General features: G+C 41.0%; 1 protein-coding gene across 1 annotated transcript; it reads left to right on the top strand.

Annotated features, from left to right (window-relative positions):
• The first annotated feature begins 9251 nt into the window (after positions 1 to 9251).
• LOC144245267 (olfactory receptor 2B6) lies at positions 9252 to 10193 on the top strand. The gene has a single exon (XM_077780684.1). The coding sequence runs from the start codon at positions 9252 to 9254 to the stop codon at positions 10191 to 10193; it is 942 nt and encodes a 313-aa protein (XP_077636810.1).
• Positions 10194 to 16487: the final 6294 nt, after the last annotated feature.

The raw sequence follows: 16487 nt of genomic DNA, 5'->3' as shown, positions 1-16487 counted from the left end.
TTCTGGGAAGAAATGACAGCTAAAAAACTGCTCAAAACAGATATAAGCAACATAACTGAATAAGAATTTAGAACAATAGTCATAATATTAATTGCTGGGCTTGAAAATGGCATGGAAAACATCAGAAAAACAATTGTTATGAAGACTATGGAGCATAAAAATAGTTGTGATGAATTAAAAAATGCTATAAATGAGATGTACAATAAAATGGAGGCATCCAATGCACAGACTGAAGACACAGAGAGGAGAATAGGTGAATTAGAAGATACAATTATAGAAAAAGAGCGATAAACAAATCCATGAACACGAAAGGAGAGTTCGAGAGCTGAGACATACAATCAAACAGAACAATATCCGTATCATAAGAATTCCAGAAGAGGAAGAAAGAGGGAAAGCCTGAAGAGGTTTTTGAACAAATTATAGCTGAGAACTTCCCCAATCTGGGGAAGGAAACAGACATTGAAATCCAAGAGGCAAAGAGAACTCCCTTCAGATGTAACTTGAATCGATCTTCTGCACAACATATCATAGTGAAACTTGCAAAATATAAGGACAGAGAGAATTTTTAAAGCACCTAGGGAGAAAAGAGCCCTAACATACAAAGGGAAATCTATCCGAGTGGTTACAGACCCATCTACTGAAACTTGGCAGGGCAGAAAGGAATGGCAGGAGATCTTCAATGTGATGAACAGAAAAAATATGCAGCCAAGAATCCTCTATCCAGCAAGCCTGTCATTCAGAATAGAAGGAGAGATAAAAGTCTTTCCAAATAAACAAATACTGAAAGAATTTGTCACCACTAAACCACCCCTACAAGAAATCCTGAACGGGACTCCATGAGAGAAATGTTTCAAGGAACACAAGATACCAGAGACACCACCACAAGCATGAATCCTACAAAGAACACAATGATTCTAAACCCATACTTTTCAATAATAACACTAAATGTAAATGGACTAAATGCCCCAATCAAAAGACATAGGGTAGCAGAATGGATAAAAAACAAAATCCATCTATTTCTTGTCTACAAGAAATTCATTTTAGACCTGAGGACACCTTGAGATTGAAAGTAAGAGGATGGAGAAATATCTATCATGCTACTGGAAGTCAAAAGAAAGCTGGAGTAGCTATACTTATTTCAGACACTGGACATTAAAGTAAAGGCAGTAACAAGGGATGAAGAAGGGCATTATATAATAATTACAGGGTTTATCCATCAGGAAGAGCTAACAATTATAAAAGTCTATGCACTGAATACGGGAGCACCTAAACACATAAAACAATCACAAACAGAAACAAACTTATGGATAAGAATGTGCTAATAGCAGGGGACTTTAATACTCCACTTACTGCAATGGGCAGATCAACTAGACAGAAAATCACAAAAGAAACAACGGACTTGAATGACACATTGAACCAGAAGGATTTGACAGATATATTTAGGACTCTACATCCTGAGGCCATGGAATTCACTTTCTTCTCAAGTGCGCATGGCACATTCTCCAAGATAGATCACATACATACTGGGACATAAAGCAGCCCTCAAGAAATATAAAGAAATGAGATCATATGATGCACACTTTCAGATCACAATGCTATGAAACTTGAAATCAACCACAGGAAGAAGTCTGGAAAACCTCCAAAAACATGGAGGTTAAAGNAGCCATCTATGAGAAGCCCTCAGCTAACATCATCCTCAACGGGGGAAAACTGAGAGCTTTCCCCCTGAGATCAGGAACACGACAGGGATGTCCACTCTCATCACTGTTGTTTAACATAGTGCTGGAAGTCCTAGCATCAGCCATCAGACAACAAAAGGACATAAAAGGCATTAGAATTGGCAAAGAAGTCAAACCTTCACTTTTCCCAGCTGACATGATACTCTACATAGAAAACCCGACAGACTCCACCAGAAGCCTACTAGAACTGATCCATGAATTCAGCAAATTGTTGCAGGGTACCAAATCAACGTACAGAAATCGGTTGCATTTTTATACACCATTAATGAAGCAATTGAAAGAAAAATCAAGAAACTGATCCCATTCACAATTGCACAAAAAACCATAAAATACCTAGGAATAAACTTAGCCAAAGATAAAGGAGACCTGTATGATGAAAACTATAGAAAACTTAGGAAGGAAATTGAAGAAGACACAAAGAAATGGACAAACATTCCATGCTCATGGATCGGGAGAATAAATACTGTGAAAATGTCATTACTACCCAAAGCAACCTACACATTCAATGCAATCCCAATCAAAATTGCACCAGCATTCTTCTCAAAACTAGAACAAACCATCCTAAAATTTGTATGGAACCACAAAAGACTCCGAATAGCCAAAGTAATACTGAAGAAGAAAACCAAAATGGGAGGTTTCACAATCCCAGAATTTAACCTCTACTACAAACTGTAATTATCAAGACAGTATGGTATTGGCACCAAAACAGACACATAAACCAATGGAATAGAATTGAGAACTCAGAATTGGACCCACAAATATATGGCCAACTAATCTTTGACAAAGTGGGAAAGAGTATCCAATGGAAAATTAACAGATGGTGCTGGGAAAACTGGATAGCAACATGCAGAAGAATGAAACTAGATCATTTTCTCACACCATACACAAAAATAAACTCAAAATGGATAAAGGACCTGAATGTGAGACAGGAAACCATCAAAACCTTAGAGGAGAAAGCAGGAAACAGCCTCCTTGACCTCCACCTCAGCAATTTCTTACTTGACACATCCCCAAAGGCAAGGGAATCAAGAGCAAAAATAAACTATTGGGACCTCATCAACATTAAAAGCTTCTGCACGGAAAAGGAAACAACCCATAAAACTAATAGGCAACTGATGGAATGGGAAAAGATAGTTGCAAATGACATATCAGATAAAGGGCTAGTATCCAAAATCTATAAGGAACTCATTAAACTCCACACTCGAAAAACAAATAATCCAGTGAAGAAATGGGCAGAAGACATGAACAGACACTTCTCCAAAGAGGACATCCAGATGGCCAACAGACACATGAAACGATGCTCAGCATCCCTCCTCATCAGGGAAATACAAATCAAAACCACACTGAGATACCACCTCACGCCAGTCAGAGTGGCTAAAATGAGCAAATCAGAGAACTCTAGATGCTGGCGAGGATGTGGAGAAACGGGCACCCTCCTACACTGTTGGTGGGAATGTAAACTGGTGCAGCCCCTCTGGAAAACAGTGTGGAGTTTCCTCAAGAAACTAACAATAGAACTCCCCTATGACCCAGCAATAGCACTGCTAGGAATTTACCCAAGGGATACAGAAGTGCTGAGGCATAGGAGCACATGTACCCCAATGTTCATAGCAGCACTCTCCACAATAGCTAAAACATGGAAAGAGCCTAAGTGTCCATCAACAGATGAATGGATCAAGAAGATGTGGTTTATCTATACCATGGAATACTACATGGCAATGAGAAAGAATGAAATCTAGCCATGTGTAGCAACATGGATGGACCTTGAGGGTGTTATGCTGAGCGAAATAAGTCACGCAGAGAAGGAAAAATACTATATGTTTCCACGTGTAGGAGGATTAGGAGGAACTTAACGGAGGACCATGGGGGAGAAGAAATGGAGAAATATTGGGGGAGAGGGAGGGAGGCAAACCATCAGAGACTCTTGAATGCTGAGAAACAAACTGAGGACTGATGGGTGTGGGGGGTGAGGGGGGTGATGGGCATGGAGGAGGGCACTTGTGGCGATGAGCACTGGGTGTTTTTCGAAACCAACTTGACAATAAACTATTTTTAGAAAAATAAAAAATAAAAAAAGAGAGGGAGTACTTTTTCACTAAGCCCAAAAACATAAAAGTCTATGAAGGAAATATTTGGGTATATGATAAATAAAACTGCTTTATGTAAATCGAGGTAATAAAATATTTCTATGGTAAATTAAGCAGAAGTCTGTCTTATTGTCTAGAAATTGACCTCACAATTTCACAACAAATCGACATTTTCTTTTCAACGTGGCTTCACAGGACTCCATGGCTTACAAAAGGAAATTAATTCCCAGTTTGAGGGCACAAAACTCAAGCCTTATTTGAAGAGTTAGGTTAGCCCCTATTGTCATTCCCTTTTGTCTTAGAAAAAGCTGAGGAGACAGTCTCCCGAGAGAGGGTAATGGTGAGGCAAACCTAAGCTAAACTTGGAATTGGCCTCACAGAGATCTCCCTCTCTGCCCATTGGTTGTCCTGGTCAATTACCATTAAACACAGAATAGTGTTACCTTCCCTTATAAGCCAGGGTGCACATCAACGTGATTTTGAAAAAAAAATTTCTCTATCCTCATTTATATTGCAAATGTGGTGAGGAGAATACTGAAAACAGCAGGTAATGCCTTAATACTTTGCATTGTGGGGGCACCTCTGTGGGTCAGGTGGTTGAGCATCCAACTCTTGATTTCAGATCAAGTCATGAGCTCATGAGCCCGTATTAGGCTCTGCACTGAGCATGGAACCTGCTTAAGATTCTTTCTCTCCACCCCTTTCCCCTGCTCTTGCTCTCTCTCTCTCTAAAAGAAATACTTTGCATTGTGAGCCCAGAAAAAAGACATTCTGGTTGTCTGCAATATTGCATTCCTATTCTTGTATTTTTTGGTTAATCCTGAATGGAGATCTCCTCATTTGCCACTGGAAAAGGGGAGTAAGGAATTTAACGAACTGCATCACGTCCTCTTCACAACTGAAGAGCACCTGAAGAGCTTCTCCTTGACTTTATTGGAATTCAAAGCTCCTTGCACAAGCACAGCCACATCGTCCTATCTCTAGTGCTTCAAACGCTGGTAAATTATTCCACGAGACACCCTGAAATTTGGGTGTTTGAGAACTCACCTTATGACCTGTTAATCATTATATCACAAAAATCTGAGTGAGGCTCAATTTCTTCATTCCATTTATTTGTTTCTAGTGCTGTTCACATGTATTTGTTATCTCTACCAAAAATAAAAACTCTGAAGCAGAGCAGTCCTGGGTTTTAATCTTCAGTGTGCTAGTCTGCTGTGTACCAGTTTAGGAAAAGAGCACCTCTGAGCTTCCTAAACCGAGTTTTTCCCTGACTCAATCTTTCATGAAATAAGGGGGCAGGGGGAGTGACAAACTTTCCTCTCTATTCAAAGCCAAATTGCAGTGTTGTGTGGCTAGATTACACCGTTATTTATCCTTTTTCTTTTCTTTTTTTTTTTAATGTTTTATTTATTTCTAGGAGAGAGAGAGAGACAGGGTGAGCAGGGGAGGGTCAGAGAGAGAGGGAGTCACAGACTGAAACAGGCTCCAGGCTCTGAGCTGGCAGTCAGCACAGAGCCCGACGCGGGGCTCGAACCCACGAGCCGCGAGATCATGACCTAAGCGAAAGTCGGACGCTTAACCGACTAAGCCACCCAGGCGCCCCTACACCGTTATTTATCCTAACACTCCGACAGCAAGACGGAAGTTCAGTGTTAGGCTTTTTGTACATTCACGGGGACGTGATAACTTGAGGAACCTGAGAACCAAACAATTTTTACATTACAGAGAAGACAGAAAATGCCAATGTTGCAGGTTAAATGGCTTTCCCCAACCGCTGAGTGGGTGGCCCAGCTGTGCAGTGACTTTGTGGCTGGATCAGAGCTGTAACTCTTGTCACCATTCTTATGTCAATGCTCTTTCCACAGTCACAGCTTAAAAAGGATTTCCAAGACTTTGTTGTACCTCTTCATTCTGAATCCCTGAATGTCAGTTGTGGACTGAGCAAATCCAGCATGTAGCTGGGGATGTAACGTCAGCCAATACACAGGCAAGCAGCTGGTAGGAGCTTATATTATCACGACAAAATAAATGGAAATACCCTGAGTTACATATAGATAAATACTCTTAACAGTCCAAACAGCCCCTTTCAACTGCTCCATTCAAAAAAGCCTCACGTTTCCTTACCTGTGGTTGATCTCTTTTGTGTCTCACATTGTTAAAATATATTCCTATGTTGGGGTGCCTGGGTGGCTGGGTCGGTTGAGCGTCAGACTCTCAGTTTCGGCTCAGGTCATGATCTTGTGGTTTGTGGGTTCAAGCCCGTGTCAGTCTCTAAGCACAGATCTTGCTTGGGATTTCTCTCTTCCCGCTCTCTCTGCCCTTCCTGGCTTGCTCTCTCTCTCTCTCAAAAAAAAAATAGATGTTAAAGAATACATATGTTCCTATGTTGACCAAGGGAACACTTACTCAAAATGAGAGTCATGTCCTCTGAAGATGGCACAGGAAGGACCCTACGCAGGAGCAGAGGAGTCGGCCGAGCGGTTCTGGGCGGCCTCAGCCATGACTAGGAATCACCTGCGCTGTCAGGTAAAGACACACACACACACCCCCCCCACCTGTCAGTGACACAGGTGAGGACTCCCTAGTTTATTCTTTCCAACCTGATGTTAGTGATAAAAATAACGATTCAAATTAGTAAACTTTCTAGTACAAAATGCTACCTCAACTGTTTAATAGAAAGGTCTCTTTTTTACAGTGGATATGTTTTGAGGTAATTGGGAGTTTGAAAGATGGGAGAAACTTCACCCTCACAACAAGCAGAGAGGAAAATGAGAATTAGGGGCACCGCAGTGTCCCGAGCACTTTCGTTCTGCTTGGGCCTGTTGTCTCCGGTATTTACACCTTCCCCCCATCTCGGGCCCTTGGTACTGCAGACAAGGGGCCGTTGTCTACGACAGTACAACCAGCCAGTACCTTCTATCGGTAAAAACAGAAGCACCTTGATTACTTCTGCAGTTACTGACCCTCAGCAGGAGAGGGCGGGAGGCTAGCTGAGCCCCCCCTCTGCTGTGATCCTCAGCGACGACTTCCTGGAGAGGCCATCTCCCGGCTGAGCTCCAGGAGCGAGCATGAGATCCACAATCCTGTCCAGACGGGAGGAGAAAACAGGCGGCGTCCTCAGTGAGATTCCTCCTGAAGGACAGGTGGCAGGTTGGCGCACTCTTCCAGGCACAGCTAGTGAGGCCTTGTAAATTATCCTCCAGATAAAAACACTTCTGAGAATGGAAGGGTCCTCTCAGCGATCGTGCAGGGACAGAAACTTCAGCAACAGCCCTGAGTAAACAAGGGCTAAGCTCACCTTATTTATATGGACTTGAGGACATTTTTTCAACACTTGAGTAACCCAAGGAAATTGTGAAATCTCTACTGATTCCATTTGCCCTGCTTTTCAGAATCCCTATAATCAGGGGCACTTTTCTCTTTCTTTTCTTTTCTTTCTTTTTTTTTTTTTTTTGTAGTAAGATGCTCAGTGTCCCCATAGTCTACCCTTTAGAAAATCTTCATATGGAACCTGAAGTCAGACTCAGTTTTAAGGATCTATTAATAGATAAAAGATAAAATTCACTTCGGATTTTTTAATGGTGTTTAAGTCTAAAGCAATGCTGGTCCTTATAATAATGCATAGAGGATAAGTAAGACATTTAAAGTCATTATATAACACACAATAATTTTTATTAATGAAATGTAGTAATTAATACATTGTTTACTAAATATTAGAATGAGCATGAGTAAAGGTAAATATTAAAGTCTGACTCTCTCTCCATCCCTACTCCCCAGAGGTAACAATTTCTAACACTTCTGCATACTCCCAGATAATTTTTGCACACATGAGAATACTAACAGATCTAATAAGATGTTGCCATATGTAAATAAACACATGGAAGCATGCTAAATGCATGTTCAGGTACTTGTCTTTTCCCCTTGAGGATTTGAGCAGTTTTGCACATTCGTATCTTCATCTGGATTTATACCTGTATCTCATACCTATTTTACTGACAGCTGTGTAGCAACAGAAACTTTCCAAGTGTCTCTGAGACTTCCCCACCACTCCGTACTGAGAGCTAGAGAAGAAATGAGCGTAATTAAAGCACAAATTAACAGATAATTCAAAAATTATGTTCCTATCATATTCACATTAATTTTTTAATGTATATTTATTTTTGAGAGAGACAGAGAGAGACAGAGCACCAGCAGGGGAGGGGCAGAGAGAGAGGAGACGCAGAATCTGAGGCAGGCTCCAGGCTCTGAGCTGTCAGCACAGAGCCCCACGTGGGTCTTGAACCTACAAACTGTGAGATCATGGCCCGAGCTCAAGTCGGAGTGTAACTGACTGAACCACCCAGGTGCCCCAAATTCACATTTCTGAACGAACAAAATCATAAGGAATAGAGGGAAGCGTTAGTGAGGAGCAGACTCGGATGGCCACACCCTCAGCCGCTGGCCTCCGCTGCTCCCCCAGCAAACCGAGGACTGAACAGCTTGCTGTCTAGAGTCCTGCCTCACTGTGCTACTTTGTCACAGGCTGTACAGCGCGGTGCCCAGCAAGTCACCTGGAAGGTCACGTTCATCCTTTACATCAGAGTCACCATCGCATCTGTTGGTGAGGTGGGTGGTTTTCGAGTCGTTGGGGGGACAGGAGGGTAAATCGTCGATACACAGTCATTTTCCATTGGCCACCTCAGACGCTTTGAGTCAAATAGTCCCAGGCAGCTTCCTCTCTGAACATGGCAGAGGCCTGTGGCCACTATGGTGTGTTTCCATCACACTCACACTGTCACACCGGGAAGGCATTATTATACCCATTTTATAGATGGGAGCCTGAAGTTTGAGAGGATAAGAAACATTCCCAGGATGATTTAACTCATCATTTTATTTAGTACAGACTCGAACCCAGGCTTGACAGCTCCAAATTCCATGTTACTATCTTTTTTATTCTGATTCTGTGAGATCTTAAAAGGAAACAGACATGTTCTTTTGAAATGTGTCTAATAGCTTGCTAGAACCTATCTCCATAGTTTTGGGAGGTGGTCTGAATAATTTTAACTGTTTCTGATGACAGGGATTATAACTGAATCTTCCTAAAAACAGCAATCTGGGTGGAAAGTAGTGCAAATAAAGATTAACAAAATGACCAAAATTATCAGAGAATGCGCTTCATTACGGTTGTTTAAATCAGGTATTTGTTTTTTTTAATTTTGGCCTTCATTTCTGAAATGCTGGTACAGACATAGAAAGATTAAATTGCAGAAATACCTAAGTGTGGATGAATATTTCCAACTCTGTATTTTTCACATTGGCAATCTGCATTCGGTAAATAGCTTCAAACAGGGAGTAAAGTGATTATAAATACTTGAGACAGTCCATAAACATGGGTTCACTGACTTCCTGAACTTTTGTGTTTCAGGGAACAGAGAGTGAGACAGCGATGATGAAGGGGGTCAACGCGAGTGCCCCCAGGGAGTTCATCCTGTTAGGTTTCTCAGACCGACCATGGCTGGAGCTCCCGCTCTTTGTGGTCTTCTTCATCTCTTATGTGGTGACTATCTTTGGGAATTTGACCATTATTCTAGTGTCACGCCTGGACCCCAAACTCCATTCCCCCATGTACTTGTTTCTTACCAATCTGTCACTCCTGGACCTCTGCTACACCACAAGCACAGTTCCGCAAATGCTGGTCAATTTATGCAGCACCAGGAAGGTCATTAGTTATGGCGGCTGTGTGGCCCAGCTCTTCATGTTTCTAGCTTTGGGCGCCACTGAATGTGTTCTCCTGGCCGTCATGTCCTTTGATAGGTTCGTCGCTATTTGCCGGCCTCTCCACTACTCAGTCATCATGCACCAGAGGCTGTGCCTCCAGCTGGCGGCTGCCTCCTGGGTTACTGGTTTCGGCAACTCAGTCTGGTTGTCCGCGGTGACCCTCCAGCTACCGTTCTGTGGCCCCTATGTAGTAGATCACTTTCTCTGTGAGGTCCCTGCTCTGCTCAAGTTGTCCTGTGTAGACACAACAGCAAACGAGGCTGAACTATTCTTTGTGAGCGTGCTGTTCCATCTGATACCCCTGACGCTCATTCTGGTATCGTATGCTTTTATTGCCCGAGCTGTGCTGAGAATCCAGTCGGCTGAAGGTAGACAAAAAGCGTTTGGCACATGTGGCTCCCATCTCATTGTGGTGTCACTGTTTTATGGCACTGCTGTTTCCATGTACCTGCAACCGCCATCCCCTGCCTCCAAGGACCGGGGCAAGATGGTGTCCCTCTTCTATGGGATCATTGCACCCATGCTGAACCCTCTTATATACACACTTAGGAATAAAGAGGTCAAGGAGGCCTTTAAAAGGTTAGTTGCAAGAGTCTTAATCAAGAAATGAGGGATATGCAAATGATAAATTTTATAAGCACTTAATGTTTACTTGTCTTACTAACTTCTCAGCCTGCCCTGTTTTCATCATTCCTACAGGGAGTGTTCTGTTCCCTAAACTCGCTCATTGAACCAGTACCCAGAGCTAGTCTTTCACTTGACCAGAAGCCGTGTAACTTCAACATCTTCAAGCTTTACACCAATGTTTGTGTAATTTGGTGAACTTAGACCTTTCTGAGAATTCAATAAAAGCCAGAAATCCTTGCTGTGATAATATCACAAGTACACACACAGCTATTTTTGCATACAGTTAAAGGAGGTTTACTGAAACCCAGAAGTTGGAGCTGAGGTTAGCAATCCCAGCTTTAATCTTCACTCCCACTCCCACACGAGCAGGATAATAGAAATCACAGTGATCTTTCTTCTAGAATTGCACCTGGATTTCCTCCTCTTGCCATGCTTCCATACTCACATTTTCCTCCTAAGTGAAAGCATCCATTTTATATCCTTTATAGATCAAATCCTAGGTTTTAGCAGGCCCAGCTAATGTTCACAGTTCTCCCAATTATAAATATTATCATCATCATCTTTTAACCCCCAACACTTACAGCCTAGATTTTAAAATAGCATCCATGTCATGATTTCTAATGATCTCTTGTTTCATGCATTTTGCTGGCACAACAGACATCTCATTGCATGTTGGTCTCCTTGCGAGGACAGAGCCTGGATAGAGGTTTTGTTGTGTCTCCTTAGAAGTCATCAAGCTGCTAGGGAAGTAGCATGGGCTGTATTGGCGGGGTATTTTGGCTGAGTGATTCATTCACCTTATAGTTATTTCATTGTGTTGCTTTTCTCCGTTGTTTTCTCCTAGCAATACACTACCAATACAGGAACTACAATAACTGAAAAATACATCTGTTGTGTTTCTTTATAAAATCTGCAGGAATACCGTTTTTTTTTCCATAACATAATGCTAACCGATAAGAGAAATAAATCTGATTTGCCAAGTACTACATTCAGTTCTCTCTTTCCTATTAGTTAAGAGAGTAAATGGTGGGAGCACCTGGGTGGCTCAGTCAGTTAACATCTGACTTGATTTTGGCTCAGGTCATGATCTTATGGGTCGTGAGTTTGAGCCCCGCATCGGACTCTGTACTGGCAGCACGGAGCCTGCTTGGGATTCTCTCTCTCCCTCCCTCTTTTTCTCTGCCCCTCTCCTGCTAGCGTTCTCTCTCCCTCCTTCTCTCAAAATAAATAAACTTAAAAAAAAGAGTAAATGGAAGCAAAATACTAATAGAGTATATTGGAAACAAAAAACTACCCTCACTGAAAACAAATTCATTGGGACCTAATAAATGATATATTAGATATCTAGAAGCAAATGTGCATTTTAAAGCCAATGTTAGTGAAACTTGATAAATTATGAGGACGTAGAAGAGAAATCAGAATTGAAATATTTTTAAAATTTTAAATGAAGGATTAATTGATTCAATTCACTTTATAATGGTAGATTTGATTTTATACTGGTATACAATTTTATACTGGTAGAAAATGATTTACAGAGGGCGCCTGGGTAGCTCAGTCGGTTAAGTGTCCGACTTCGGCTCAGGTCATTATCTCTCAGGGCTCGGGTTTGAGCCCCACATTGGGCTCTGTGCTGATGGCTAGCTCGGAGCCTGGAGCCTGTTTCAGATTCTGTATCTCCCTCCCTCTCTGACCCTCCCCTGCTCACACTGTCTCTCTCTCTCTCTCAGAAATAAATAAAACATTAAAAAATTTTTTTAAAAAGAAAATGATTTACAGGTAAATTCTATTAGCTATTATCAGTTACCTTGTGATTATTAAAAATGTATATATAACCCTTTATATGTATTCATTTAGAACACAGATGCACTTAGAATAAGTCATGTCACTCTAGCTTTATTTCTTTTTTCTTTTTTCTTTTTTTTTTTTGCAATTCTAAGAATTAATTTTTCTGATCCGAACCATTTTTAAGGAAAATGTATTTTGTTTTGTGTTTTCTTTTTTATGTGAGTATAGTTGACACACAGTGGTCCATTAGTTTCAAGTATTTACAGCTTAGTGATTTGACAAGTTTATACATTATGCTGTGCTCACCACCAGCATAGCTACCGTCTGTCCCTTTACATCCTTTTACAACATCATTGACTGTATTCCTTATGCTCTGTTTTTATTCCTGTGACTTACTCACTCCATAACTCCATAACCGGAGGCCTGTGTCTCTCCCTCCCCTCTACCCATTTTGCGCGTCCCCCTCTCTCCTCCCCTCTGGCAACCATCAACTTGTTTTCTGTACTTATAGTTCTGATTCTGATTTTTTATTTGTTGGTTCATTTTCTAGATTCCATTTATGAGTGGACTTGTATTTGTCTTTCTCAAACTGATTTATTTCATAGAGCATAATACCCTCTAAGTCCATTATCCATGTAGTCTCAAATGACAAGATTTCATCCTTTTTTGTTATAATGTAAATTCCATTGCATTGATATGTATACATCACATTTTCCTTATACATTCACCTAGGCACTTAGGTTGCTTCCATAATTTGGCTGTTATAAATAGCGCTGCAATGAACATGAGTTAGAGTTTTCATTTTCCCTGGCTAAATACCCCAAAGTGGAATTATTAAATCAGATTATTTGTACTTTTAACTTTTTGAGGAACCTCCACACTCTTTTCCACGGTGGCTGCACCAGTTTGCATTCCCACCAACAGTGCAAGAGGGTTCCCGTTTCTCCACATCCTCTCCAACACCTGTTGTTTATCTTCTTGATTTTAGCCATTCTAACAGGCATGAGGTGATATCTCAGTGTGGTTTTGATTTGCACTTCCCTGATAATAAGTGATGTGGAGCACCTTCTCATGTGTCTGTCCACCATCTGGGTGTCTTCTTTGGAGAAATGTCTCTTCAGACCCTCTGCCCATTTTAAAATCAGATTTTTCTTTCTTTCTTTTTTTTGGTTTTGAGTTGTATGAGTTCTTTTTGTGTTTTGGATATTAACCCTTTCAGATATATCCTTTGCAAATATTTCTCCCATTAAGTAGGTTGTCTTTTTGTTTTGTAGATTGTTTCCTTTGCTGAACAAAAGGTTTTTATTGTTATGCAGTCCCAATAATTTATTTTTGTTGTTGTTTCCCTGCCTCAGGAGACATATCTAGAAAAATATTGCTGTGGCTGATGTCCGAGAAATTACTGCAATTGTCTCTTCTTGGATTTTTATGGTTTCAGGTCTCATGTCAGGTTGTTGATTCATTTTGAGTTTATTTTTGCATATGATATTAGAAAGTAGTTCAGTTTCATTCTTTTACATGTAGCTGTCCAGTTTTCCCAGTACCATTTATTGAAAAGACTGTCTTTTTCCCCATTGCATATTCTTGACTCCTTTGTTACAGAGTAATTAACCATATAAATGTAAGTTCCTGTTCTATTGATCTATGTATCTATTTCTGTGCCACTGCCATACTGGTTTTTTTTTTAATGTTTTATTTATTTCTAGGAGAGAGAGAGAGACACAGCGTGAGCAGGGGAGGGTCAGAGAGAGAGGGAGTCACAGACTGAAACAGGCTCCAGGCTCTGAGCTGGCAGTCAGCACAGAGCCCGACACGGGGCTCGAACCCACGAACCGTGAGATCATGACCTAAGCGAAAGTTGGGCGCTTAACCGGCTAAGCCACCCAGGCGCCCCGCTGCCATACTGTTTTGATTACTGCAACTTTGTAGTGTATCTTGAAATCTGGAATTGTGGTACCTTGAGCTTTGCTCTTCTTTCTCAGGAATGCTTTACTTATCTGGGTCTTCTGTGGTTCCAGACAAATTTTAGTATTGTGTCTAGTTTTGTGAAAAATACTATTGGTATTTTGATAGAGATTGCATTGACTCTGTAGATTGCTTTCGGTGATACGGATGTTTTGACAATATTAATTCTTCCAATTCATAGACGCGGACTATCTTTCCATTTGTTTGTGTCATCTTCAATTTCCTTCATCAGTGTTTTATAGTTTTCAGAGTATGGGTCTTTGATCTCCTTGGTTAAGTTTATTCCATTGATGTACATGCAGTATTAAAGACCCCTATTATTATTATATCACCATCACTTTCTCTCTTTATGTCTGTTAATATTTGCTTTACGTATTTAGGTGCTCCAGTGTTGGGTGTGTAGATATTTACAGTTGTTATATCCTCTTTTTTGTAAATGTTTATTTATTTTTGAGAGACAGAGCCCGAGTGAGGGAAGGGCAGAGAGAGAGGGACACACAGAATCCCAAGCAGGCTTCAGGCTCCGAGCTGTCAAGTACAGCTCAGAGCCTGATGCGGGGCTCGAACTCATGAACTGTAAGATCATGACCTGAGCCAAAGTCGGACATTTAACCAACTGAGCCACCCAGGTGTCCCATGTTATATCCTCTTTTTGGACTGATCCCTTTATCATTATGTAGGGTCCTTCTTTGTCTGTTACAGTCTTTGTTTTAAAGTCTATTTTGCCTGATGTTAAGTACTGCTTCCATTTGCGTGGTGAATGTTTTCCATCCCTTCACTTTCAGTCTGTCTGCATCTTTAGATGTGAGGTGAGTCTCTTGGAGGCAGCATATAAATGAGTCTTTTTTTTTTTTTTTACTGTCCATTCCACTGCTCTGTGTCTTTTGATTGGAGTATTTAGTCCATTTACCCTTAAAGTAACTATCGATATGTATGTACTTAGTGCCATTTAAAAATTTTGTTTTCTGGTTGTTTTTGTAGTTCTTTGTTCCTTGTTTCATCTCTGGCTCTCTTTTTTATGATCAACAAGTATCTATAGTGTTTTATTTGGCTTTCTTTCTCTTTATTTTTCTGTATGTATCTATCATAGGGTTTGGGTTTGTCATTTATCATGAGGTTCGTATGGAACATCCTAAGTAAATAGTAGTCCCTATTAATTTGATGGTCATTTAAATGCAAACACATTCTTTTTATTTATTTTTTTTCAAAAAAATTTTTTAATGTTTTATTTATTTTTGAGAGAGAGAGAGAGAGAGACAGCATGAACAAGGTAGAGTCAGGGAGAGAAGGAGACACAGAATCTGAAGCAGGGTCCAGGGTCTGAGCTGTCAGCACAGAGCCCGACGTGGGGCTCGAACCCATGAACCGTTTGCCTGAGCCAAAATCGGAACCTTAAGCAACTGAGCCACCCAGATGTCCCCAATGCAAACACATTCTAAAAAAAAAAACAACACAAAAACCCCCCAAAACCCAAAAACAACAATAACAACAAAAAACCATCTTGAACCAGAACTGAACTGGGAAATGTATTTTGAATGTTGTCTTCCTACATCGTGGTAATGTATGCGTCACACAAAATTCGGGTGTACACATCGGTGGCATGAAATGCAGTCCCATTTTTGTGCAACCGTCACCCCCATTTCTCTCCAAGATATTTTCATCCTCCCAAACTGAAACTCTCTACCTCTTAAGCAACACCAAGCCCAGAGTAGAGAGTCAGTGTGCTCAGTTCATCCTCTTGAATAGAACCGATCATTTTCTTATGACTCAAACTATTTCAAAACCTATGATTCTTCCCAGCTGGCATCTAGCCAAAGTCTAGGAATTCAGTGTAATATGCATTCGTGTGTCTTAGATCTTCGTGATCTAGAGAAATGGTCAGCTGAAGCCAGTGTGAGAAGGTGAGAGAGGACACTAGCTCAAATAGGATAAGGTTTAAAACTCATTGTCATATTTGGGAAATTGGAGGCAATTTGGGACATGACAAAAGGTGTTTCTGTATAGGGTGGGGTCAAATGCTAGAGTAGAGTGGATTTAACAAAAAAATGGGAGAAACAGAGTTTCTTTCTGATAACTTTTTCTGTGAAGAGGAATCACTTCAAATTATATAAAAATGAGCCTGGTGGGGAAAGTGAGGTTGGCAAAGATTTTTTGTTTTTTGTTTTTAAGATGTTAGAATTCATGCTATGTTTGTTTCCTCCTGGGAATGAGGTAGTAAAAAGTGAGTCCTTGATGATATGGAAGGATAGACAAATTTCTAAAAACGAGGCAGAATGGAACAATGAAGTAACGGAGGGGCTGGCTTTGCTATAGGGATGATGTTCAGTTGTGAAAACAGTCAGGAGGGCAGAGGATATTTCAGGGGCGTGACATGGGCAGGTGGTAGAGGCGATCACAAGAGAAGAGTCTGCAAAGTTCTTTGTTTGCCTCCTTTTCTCAAGCAAACTCGGTGCATGGCTCATCCACTGACACTGGCAGTGAGCGAGGAGGTGAAGGCGGCTCGAGGACCTGGAAGATGCGCGCGTGG

Source organism: Crocuta crocuta, unplaced genomic scaffold (assembly GCF_008692635.1).
Source record: "Crocuta crocuta isolate KB4526 unplaced genomic scaffold, BGI_CrCroc_1.0 scaffold1097, whole genome shotgun sequence".
In the NCBI taxonomy this organism is placed as follows: Eukaryota; Metazoa; Chordata; class Mammalia; order Carnivora; family Hyaenidae; genus Crocuta; species Crocuta crocuta.
This window is presented reverse-complemented; position numbering and strand designations above follow the sequence as displayed.